We start from the raw sequence: 10905 nt of genomic DNA, 5'->3' as shown, positions 1-10905 counted from the left end.
TTTTCCAGAAGAGCTCATTCAACTGCTTAAATGCAAAGGATAAATTCAATTCAGAAACAACTTCATTTCATAGGGAGTGAAGCTTTGTCTGCCTGAATACAATCAGTTGTTTTAGAATTCATATTACAGTAGGATCCTAAAACTTAAATGGCTAAGTTTATTCATACTAGGAAATAACGGAACTATTTGAGTACAAAATAAAACTGACTCAAACAAGATTTGCCACAAATAAACCAATTTATTCTTTTTTGGCAAGTCCCATACAGCATAAGCAAGGATCTTTCACTCACTATATTAAATTATTTAACTTTATACAAACTGTAAACATCTTCAACATGACAAACTCTTGGTACAGGTGTTCCCCAATTCTGGCATCTTTTCTCTCTGAGTTAATCAAACAAGACTGAAACCTAAATTAACCAAAGAATTGTGTATCTATAAAATGCAGCATGTACATTTTATATCACATCAATTCTAAGCAATGCAGAGAAGAGTACTTTTTATTATTTTCAGTGAAATTTGTAACAGCATTATGAATAGAAACATTTTTTCCATGCTGTTGTATCCTATTTTTTGTTTGAAATTAAAACCATCATTTTATACAATCAAGGTAGTAAACCAAATTTTACAGTAAGCCAGCTGGTTTGGTATATAAACCAGCTATATTTTTTATACTATAACAGATAAATAAGAATGTAAAAACTCCTGATCTGGTTAATACTTTGTTTTCCTGGCAGGCACCAGCCTAAAGAACTGCTTGTCCAAAAACTCCTGCTGTAATTATCTGGTATTTTTTTACCCCCTCTCTCTCAAAGTGCTTTAAATCAGACATAACCTGACCCATAAATTGATCACTTATCTCCCTCTTAAGTAAGAACAGATTTTTCTAATTCCAGGAATGTAAGTCTGCAGGCTAGCTTTACTGAAGGACTACAAGGTACATACTGTTAGGTCATAATCCTCAAACCAGGGCAAAGGTGTTTAATTTCTTCATGAACCACTTCTCTCCAAACCAACTCAGCAGCAGTAAAATACAGACAATGCTTTTATTGACTAAGGCTTTTTAAAAATTAAAATCACTTGTTAAAAAACATTTGCATTAAAATTTTGGTTTCAGTATGTTCCTTATTTTAAAGTCACATTTACAGACAACAATCTACATTTTTAATGTAAAAAGTCAAGCCATATTAAAACCTTTCCAGTCTCTCTGCATCATAAGAAGCAATTAAAATAAACTTAATTCTTTTCCAGATCACCTTTAGTTACTGATAAACCCCAAGGTGATTATTTCTACAGCTGTGCATAACCAGCTGTTTTAAGCATTATAAAATATCACACTTTAGATGACAAAGTGCTTTGATCAGCAGATCCAGAAATTATAAGTTCAGATGAATTTAACTACCTCAAGTGAGGACACTGAGGAGCTCTGTAAGATTTCAAATTCACCGAAATGCACAGCTGAAAGACTATGGAGAATGAACAGTGCAGTTAACTTGCACTAACAGTATAATGTAGTCATAAATAACAATGCACAGGAGTTGAATTCCTACTGTCAACTCCAAAAAAATCCCTACATCAACCCTTGGTAAAAATCTTACATGAAAGTCTTTTAAAAGATTGGGCAATTCCTTCAGCCAAGCCGAGATATTCTGCTGCTGGATTTGCCTCCTCATCTTCTCTGCCCAAATAAAGAAGTGAATCAATACTACACTGTTGAAATTAGATCCTAATAGGACTACAGGAACACTGCAGATAAGATTCCATAAGCAAAATACAATCAGTTCTTTCAAATGCCTGAACTCTTCCATTATTGTGAAAATCTGACAGAAATAATCGAACAGGGACCTTGAGGTAACCTTAAATCTTCAGCAGAAATGCAGATTAACCAAAACAAATTTTTACTACTTTATATTCCTCTGCAGTATTGGGAGAAAGCTCTATTGAAAAACACCTGATCTACAGAGCCACCATTTTACAGAAGATCTTCTAAATGTAATTAAAACCAATAAGCTCAAAATATTGTTATGTGGTTTTGCTATAAATCAAGAGCCATGTCTGATTTATAGTCAAACCTTGCAGTTCTTTCATTTTGGTGCGGTTTTTTTTTTTTTAATTTGTAATCCATGCCATTTAACTTTCCAGTCTTACTGGGAATTTCCTGGAGCCCAACACATCACGATGCAACTGTTATCCATGTGAATGTACAAAGTCTGTATGCTAGCTGCTGTTCTCTGTAGCAGTGTCTGTTAGAACTTTCACAGAATTGTAATGTTCTCCTAATCCATAGGCATGCCTCATATACCTAAAAAAAGTTACAGAAATAGTGTTCAGTTTAACAAAAAGTATACATCATGCCAAACAGTAACAGCACTGGAAGACAATTTAAATAAAGCCAAGTTTTAGCACCAAAAACATATAGGATCATTACAGAGAAGAGTATTAATAAAGACAATTTTTAATTCTGGTGACTACCGGGCACAGTTTGCCAAATACTCTGAAGAAGGAAAAAAGTTTCCTCCATCTTATATCAATGTCATTAATATTTTGTAATTATTTACCAGGTAAAATGACCTTGCAGCATTCTCTAAATCAGTGACTGATATACATCAGACACTGTCTAATTACAATTTCTCCAAAGTAAGTGTGTCAATCACAAACAATTTCTGACCTGCACAACCATTACTCAAGCAGTGTTTCGACATCAGATGCGTAACAGAAAATAAAAGAGCATTTAAGAATCAAAGCTGAGCCCTCTGTTACAGAAATAAGTGCACTAAATTTAAGAGATAAAATTACATACTTACACTAGTGTTATTGGTTTGCCTGAATATTCTTCACCAACAACAATGGGAGGAGAATCCATCTGCACTACTTCAATAGGTGTTTGTAAAATGTGTGACAAAGCCCTTAGCTTTAAGGCAAAAACAATTTAGTAATAGGAAGACTAGGCATTTAATTTTAGCAGACAGTTCAAGCATAACATTAGAAATACATTCAGAAAATAAGCAAAATTATTGTAACTTTTAAAACTTCAATTGAAAACAGATTGCCTTAAGTTAATCATTGTTTGGAGGATACAACGTTGGGCTAGTTTCATTAATTTGCTAACTTTTTTCATAAAAAATAAGACAAACTAAAATAATTTTTTCTTGAAGCTCAAATTCTTCTTTACATGACAACAACCTAACAATACTTTCCCACTCATTGTGTCAGTCTTTCTGATGATACTTATACCAAATGAATTCACTAACTTGCATGTTGTCAAATACATCAGAACAGTGATGCACCATCAGAAAAGATGGTGGAAAAACAACTTATAACTACAAGAAAAAGTTCTTAATAAGCTATTTATGAATATGTTCCCTTATGCCTTCAGGTATTCTTTCTAAAGAAGCCCTTTTTAAAGGTATATTCACCCACTTCAGAATTTCACAAATAAAAATTACCAACACAATACTTACTTCCAGCTGACCTCCCCATGCAGCTGTATTTGCTATATCATCACAGTATTTCCCAAATTCCTCTGCAGGGGAAAAAAAAAAAGACAACTTTTAGTACTTGTCTTGGTTGAGAACAAGCAAGTGAGGAAAACCGCTGATTGTGCAAACTAGAGCCAAAAAAGTACAAACACATTATAAGAGAAAATATGTATGTTCGCTGAAGAAAAGCAGAAAAAAAGTTGTCAGGAAAAAAAAAACCCAGACTCATTCTGTTTTGAAAAGAAAATTTCAGACTGAAGAGAGGAATAAAAAAAAGAGTATAAAAAGAAGTGCAGCTAATACTTTAATTTTTTTATTCAGAGAACAACAGGTAACAACACACATGAAATTGCACACAGTTTCCGTCATGCTCAGTTTCAGAGGATGTTTAGAAACTTTAGAAAAGAATGTGACAGCGAGTAGTCTATCTAGTTCTTACATTAGCCAGGTGTCAGGTATGTTTAAAAAATCTTGCAACTGGATGTAGGTAAACAGTTGGTTAGGGTTTTTTTTTAATTTCCAGATTAGCTGCCTTGTTTTTAACCTCTGAAGTATTTATTTTAAATAGTTATTTTGTAAATAGCTAATCTTTTCAGATCATGGTCTGCAGAAATCAAGTTTAAAGTTTGTAAATTACAAACCCTCAAGTTTTTGAACCTTACAAACAGATTTTAAGAAAGAATCTTCAAGTTTTCTAAAGACTGCCCAGAATGACTTTTCATTCATTTCCTTTACAACAGAAAAGCACAATTCCTTGTTGCTGTGCAGAATTTTATTCAGTATTGTCCTGGGACACATTTAACCTCCTGACAAAAATCTCTGTCAACATTGGAAAGACAGCGCCCAGTGACACATGAAATCCACGGCAATGCCTATTAAACAAATGTAGCAATAAGTTAATGAAATTTATGCTGTCATTTTTGTGGTGCTCCAGGCATAATGAATAAATCACGTATTGCTCAAATAAGAGGCACATAAACTCCGTTTTTACTCAGCCTACACCATTGCTTCACGCTAAAGCTCTTTATATTTTTTAGTTTAGTCTATTTGTAAAAAATGGTCACAAAATACTTTGCAGTGAAAAAACAAGACAGAATAAGAAAATGCATCTATTCAAACTATTATAAAATAGATTTGACTGAATTTCACACCCATTTTTAACAGCTTTCCTGTGTACCTTGAAAAAACCAATATAAAACTTGACAAGAAAATCATCCCAACCTGCTAGACAAGCTGTTTATAATAACAAAATCACATCCCAGAATGAGTTCACATCATCTAGTAATCAGCAAGTTCTGTTTTGCTTTGGTTTTTTTTCCCCAATGAGGAGTATTTCCTAGATTAATATAAAAAAATACATATTTAGAGATCCAGGTGGACCAAGTTTCATAGCAGATCATAATTCTGTGTTCCATGGAACACAATAAAGTAACAAAGTTACAAACACCACAAAGTCCCAATTAAGCTGTAACTGAGACTGAGATTTATCAGAAATAGTTATAACAGTTTTTAAAATCTCATATGCTACAAGTCTTACCTCTGCTATACATATCTCCAGTATTAGGGTTTGTAAGAAAAGGCAAGAAGTCATCACAGTGACTTTGCATATACTTTGCTGTTTGGTTCCTCAGAGTTGCAACAGTCCAGGAATTTTGGTGATCCTTCAGCTGATCTTCAATAGCTCTGTACATGCAATGGCCATCTGAAGGGATTTGTTTAATCTCCAAGTGTCTTGCTGCCAATAGGCAGGCAAGTTTCTGACTTTCAAGATGTCTAGCACCAGTTAAATTTTGTATCTCAGCTTCAGCTATTCTTTCTTCTCTTTCTTTCTCCAAAGCAGCTTTTTTCTCCTTAGATTAAAAAGACACAAAAATTACATCAAATGTTAAAATTTGGAACATGCCTGTATGGTTCTTGGCTAAGTGCTTGCTTCTAACTCTTCCAATGTTTTCTCAGTACATTCTTATCTATAAAATATTTGTCTGAATCAGTACTACCTGATTCAGACTGATCTTGGGGACCTCCTAAACCCAAACTTTAGCAAATGCTAAATGACTAATATATCCTAACTGCCTCCACAGTTAACCACACCCGAAATTATATGACAAGAGAAATCTTAATTATATCAACATGCAAAATAACACTTTACAGCACTCATATAAAGTCTGTTAATCATAGTGCTTTCTTCCAAGATCAACTATTTCAACACTCAAGTATGGGAACTCTTAATTAAACATCAGAAAATATCCCTCTTTCATAAGAAGTGTGAGATCTACCAGTTAAGTATATGACTGCATAATGGAGCTCATGCCATGAAACTGAAACTCCCTCAGGACAGGTACTCTACATCATAAAAGACTGCTCCTAACCTAAAGGATGGATAAGAATGCATGTAGAGAATATTAGCAGGGATGTTATAATACTAAAAAAAAATACTTTCCTAGAATGTTTCCTAAGTTCATACTGATGTTAACAAGGGAACAAGAACCAAAGTAAATTAAAAAGGAAGTATGAACAATGATCTTTCCATTTTCATGCTTAAAATTCACCACAAATCAAGACCAGACTGGTTTAGGCAATAAGAATATGGGAAAACTAAACCAGAGTTCCTGGTTTGCCTAGACACAGTACCACGAATTATAAACATCCTTTTAACATTTTCATAGTGATCATGTAACAGGGGATGAAATATGCAATAAAGCAGTGTTCCCCTGGCCATGACCCAATACTCATGCAGGTACGACGAGAATGTTTACCCAGATCTAAGCCTAACAGAACAGGACACTATCAAGTGTTTCTTAACAACTCGATATTTTACAGAATTTCTTCAGTATTGATGTTCTTTTGTTAAATGTGTAAAGTACTACTAGTTGCATAATTTCCACATAGTATTTGAATTCAATTACTTTACTTCTTCAATAATATTTTCTGTGAAAGTCTTTTAAAAATAATTTGCTTTACATAATTTGTTTTTTTATGGCTCCCATTTTCTGACCTATTCTTATACCCAGCTCACGGCTGAGGGTAGAAAAGTACATTTTATTTATAAAATCCTCACATATCCCTAGGCAGCAGTTTAACAGATTTTCAAGGCACTCAGTAGGTACAGCATCAATACAGGATTACCCAGGTAATGTCCCCAGCAAAACTGTTTACCTTTGGCCATTACAGTTCAGTTTAGTGGAACATAATCAATCAGTTATGTGCAAAATGTTGAACATGAAGTCATACCCGCCTCTTCTGTGCTTTTGATATTCGATGATGCTGAGTCTGCTGCTCTACTCCTTCAAGCTCTATATTTGCAACCCCATCAACAATGGAATCTGTCTAAAAGGAAAAAAAAAGTTAAATATTCTTATTAGTATAAACAATAACTAAGATATGCATCTTCTGAAACAGTTTTAAGTTCTCTTCCAGGTTTTTTTTTATGAAGTTTAACCACAAGGATCCATGTATAGCACAGAAGCCATCAAAGCATTTCACATCCCAAACTACTGTCTTGCATTTCATTACTTTTCTGCAGTCCCAACAGTTATGTGCATCTCAAATATATGCTGTACGTTCTCTAACATGCTAGTGAACACTGCTTACTGGCTGAAAGGAAAAGCTTTCCTCATCATGCCAGCCTATGAGGTATCCAAGCAGCCATTAGCAAGTTCTGTGAAAATTAAAGCAGAAAGGTCCATCCTCTATATCCAAGCATAACCAGCAGTTGAAAAAGACCGAGAGTGTAAACTTCTCGAGAAAAATTACAAACCTAGCCCAGTAACTGTATGAGCTATACAAAAAGATCAGTCACACTGTTGACAAAATTGCAAGACAAAACACACTGGATGAGTCCAACACCTGCTGAAGGTTATCAATAGTTGAGTAGTCTACATAAGAAAACCAATGGCAATATAACTGTAAAAAAATAATTCTCTAACATAACTGAGTTACCCATGTAACTAAAAGCAACACAAAATACTACTTGTGGTGGTGCACCTTTCCCCCTACTCTACATTTAATTTCTATTACAGCTTGGCATTTGTGTAATGACTTTCCTTGCAAGCCTCATCCATGGATTCAGTACCAGAGTAAATCTTGCCATTCAATTTCGTCATGCTTTTGCAAATTTATATTAAACCTGCTTTTGAAATATCTTTTACAGTGATTCTTTAAGCAACCAAGGCACTCTCTCAAAAGAGCTCAACAACAAAAATCCCCCACTGTTACATGCCCCTTCTAGCATTGCCCATTTACTGTAACAGCTAAAGCTTTCCTAAGTTGAAAAGAGTTACTAATACTGTGAAGAATAGGATAACTGCTTTGATGTATTATTTCACCATCATTTTTAAAACTTAAAAAGCCCTAACACAAATTGTACCTGTACAACTTCAGCTGAAGTTAGGGCACCTACCTTATTCTGTTCAGGTGAAGCTTCCTTCAGCTGCTTCAATTCCTCCTTGTGCTTCAGTTCAAGTTCTGCCTCTAGTTTGGCAACTTCATCTGCCAGCTGTTTTCGTCTCTTCTTATCATTCTTGGGAACAGCATTTTTCATGCCTTGAATTTTTGCTGTTAGAGAAGCAGCATAATGAAACATTATTTCTTAATAGATGCTCTGTGATCATTGCAGAAAAAGACTGCAAGTCACACAGAAAAACTAATTTACAAACATCAACAAATCAGTATAATAGTTTAGCTGTGAGACTGCCAGTTCTAATCCTCATATTTTCCAAATAGCTGTATTTTTTCTTAAAAGAAGCAAACTGCCTCTTCTTTTCTTTCTTTCCCTGAAGAAGAGAAAAACTTATGCCAGGTTACTAATAAAAATACATATGAGCTTCATCAATGCAACAGACTTTGGCCTGTTGCCTTCAGAAAGATTATGTGGGCATCAAAATATCAACTCTCACAGGAACGATGCGTAATTTTTTAACCACACAAGCAGCAGACTAAAATTAAAAAACTGAGTTTACCCATTCTTAAGACAAAGTTTCTAAAAGCAAAATGGGTATTTGAAAAAAAAAAAATCCTAACTTGATTAAATCCCCTAAGTATTTCTAGGGTGTAAGTCAATGCTTCATTTCTAAAATCAACAGAATAGTTTGGTTAGAAATGGTGTTGAGTGGTTACCTAGTTCTACCTCCTCCTCAATGTGGGGCTGAATTCAAAGCTGCATTAGTTTATGCTAATTCAGATGCACCTGAAATTAATTCAGGTGACTGTGCAGTCTCCAGGGATGGGCATTCTGCAACCCTTCTGGGAAACTTTTTTCCCAATATTTAATGATTCTTGCTATGACAATATTTTCCCTTATTCTTCCCATGAAGATTTTTCTTGCTGCCCTTCAGCCCGTGTCTCTAGTCCATTCTCTATACTTGGAGAATGGACTGATGAATCTGGCTCCATCCATTACACAGTAGAAACCACAAACACATTCCCCCAGTCTTCTCACAGAGTTCCTAAATGAACACTCTCCCTACCGCTGTCACTTCTGTATTCACTGTTTGAGAGTTACAGCAGCAATTATTTAACACCCTGCTTGCTATGCATCACCTGTACATTTTCCTGTCCTTCATCCCTGACTGACCCAATTGAGATGAAGATGATGGTAATGATAACGAAACTTTTCAAAGGGAGGCAGGAGGAGGCTCAAACTGAAAGATTTATGTTAAGCATTCAGCCCCACAGATGAATAAGCTGAGTATGACAGAAAAGCTTTGTTCATTAAAATTAACATAATAGAGGAGAAAGGAATCCAGAACATAAAAGGCACACACAAATACACAGCAGGGTGAAAAGGGAGGAGGGGGTTGTGGAGACAACTACCATCAACCAGAGAAAGTGCTGGATTTTCAGAGGTTGAGACGCACCTTGTGTTAATTCTCACAAACAGTTTTGCTCTCTGGTAAACAGTTATCAATGCACATACCAGGAATGTATTTTACTAGTAGGCAAACTACCTATATGTCATCTGCCTCTCCCAACTGGGAAGAAAGGGACTCTGCCTTGTATACACCCCTCCCATCATTTGGTAGAAGAGAACTACCATTATCACCTTCTCCAGGTGTAAAAAAACCCTCTGCTCCTCAGCCACTCCCAATGAAGGTGCCAATGCACCCCACCCACCTATGACAATGCTTGATTCCTACATCTCTTCAATTTCAGCCTTACCTGAGGGAGGAACAGGCCTCGCAAAACAGTAAATTCCTATAGATTTAGTGATAATATGCAACCTGACTCCTTTCTTCTTTAACCCTCTGACAGGGGATTGCAGACGGCCCAATTTCATTACATACCAAGAAAACCAAACCAGGAAAAGGCCGTATCAATATACTAGCACTAAGAAAGGCTTAACAAAAATGTTGTAACAACTATGAAACTCAACAGAATCCATCTATCAGACCTCTATATACTAATATATTGTAATAGAGTAGGTCAAATGACACAAAGTGTTACAAGTTCATACCGAAGCACTGTAAGACCATCCCGATCTTTTACTACAGACACTTTCTTCTGGCTGGCCAGGACATGAAAATTCAGTTCAGGTCAACTGCACTTGGAATGAAGAAACATAAAAGCTGGGCAGGAAAAGCTCCTATGCAGTTTTTCTATCTAAAATGCCTTAAAAAAAAACACACCTTCAACTTGGAACCAAAGTACCAAACCGCGAACATCACGCCGATGCCCCGGCATTAAGTCACAGCTCCCGCGCATCGCCCGGCTCCCGAGGCCAGGGCAAGGCGAGCTCCGCAGGCCGCCCGCACGCCCAGCGCAGCTCCCGGCAGCGCAGCCCGGCTGCCACACCGCTGCCAGCACGCACCATTTGCTACCGCCGTCCTCGTCACCCTGCGAGGGCACTGCCAGAGCTGCTCCCTCCTTCTCTACGGCCGCCGCCGTCCCTCCCGCCCTTCCGAGCTACTCGCGTTGCCGAGCGGGGCTTCCTGAGAAGAGAGGGGACGCCGAGCCCAGCCGGCCCCGCGTGTCCCCGCCGCCGCTCCCCAGCCTGCCTACTCCCCGCCCGTCCTGCGCCGGGCACGGCGCCCCTCACCCTGGAGCTCCCGCTTCTCCTTGCGCTGCCGCTTCAGCAGCTGCTGCAACGGCCCCGCGGGCCCCGGCTCCTCGTCCTCCGAGCCCTCCATGAGCACCCACAGCCGGCGGGCGCGGCTGACCCCCGACCCCGGCGGGAGGCGGGAGCTCGCTGCGCTTCCGCCAGCGCCGCCCCGCCCGGCGCTGCCTCAGCCGCGGCGTGAGGGGCCGGAGCGGCACGGCCTCGGCGCCGGGAGTCGGGGTGCTATGTTCCGTGTCCTAGGTTCGGTGTGCTAGGTTCGGCTTGTGGAAGGGAAAGGTAGCCCTTGGTTTGTTCAGGTGCTGCGAGTGTTTCTGTCCGCTGATCTCTGCGGCATACTCGCTCCTGCCGTAATGTCCCGGTAAAGGACTCCCG

The 10905-nt window shown here is 38.0% G+C and overlaps 1 protein-coding gene across 2 annotated transcripts; it reads right to left on the bottom strand.

Moving 5' to 3' along the window:
* Window positions 1-218: 218 nt before the first annotated feature.
* OTUD6B (OTU deubiquitinase 6B) lies at window positions 219-10655 on the bottom strand. 2 transcript variants are annotated; one of them, XM_059863496.1, is made up of 8 exons: window positions 10513-10641; window positions 9931-10085; window positions 7879-8033; window positions 6711-6806; window positions 5017-5329; window positions 3462-3523; window positions 2805-2911; window positions 219-2302 (listed from the first exon to the last, which is right to left on the bottom strand). In XM_059863496.1, exons 2-8 carry the CDS (start codon window positions 9947-9949, stop codon window positions 2218-2220), a joined length of 837 nt encoding a protein of 278 aa, XP_059719479.1. In that variant the 5' UTR covers window positions 9950-10085; window positions 10513-10641; the 3' UTR covers window positions 219-2217. The 2 variants fall into 2 exon arrangements, with proteins under 2 accessions (XP_059719479.1, XP_059719471.1); XM_059863488.1 differs by lacking the exon at window positions 9931-10085 and having other exon boundaries at window positions 10513-10655.
* Window positions 10656-10905: the final 250 nt, after the last annotated feature.

This window comes from Haemorhous mexicanus, chromosome 1, assembly GCF_027477595.1.
Source record: "Haemorhous mexicanus isolate bHaeMex1 chromosome 1, bHaeMex1.pri, whole genome shotgun sequence".
Classification (NCBI taxonomy): domain Eukaryota; kingdom Metazoa; phylum Chordata; class Aves; order Passeriformes; family Fringillidae; genus Haemorhous; species Haemorhous mexicanus.
Note: the sequence above shows the minus strand (reverse complement) of the source record. Positions and strands in the feature narration are given on the sequence as shown.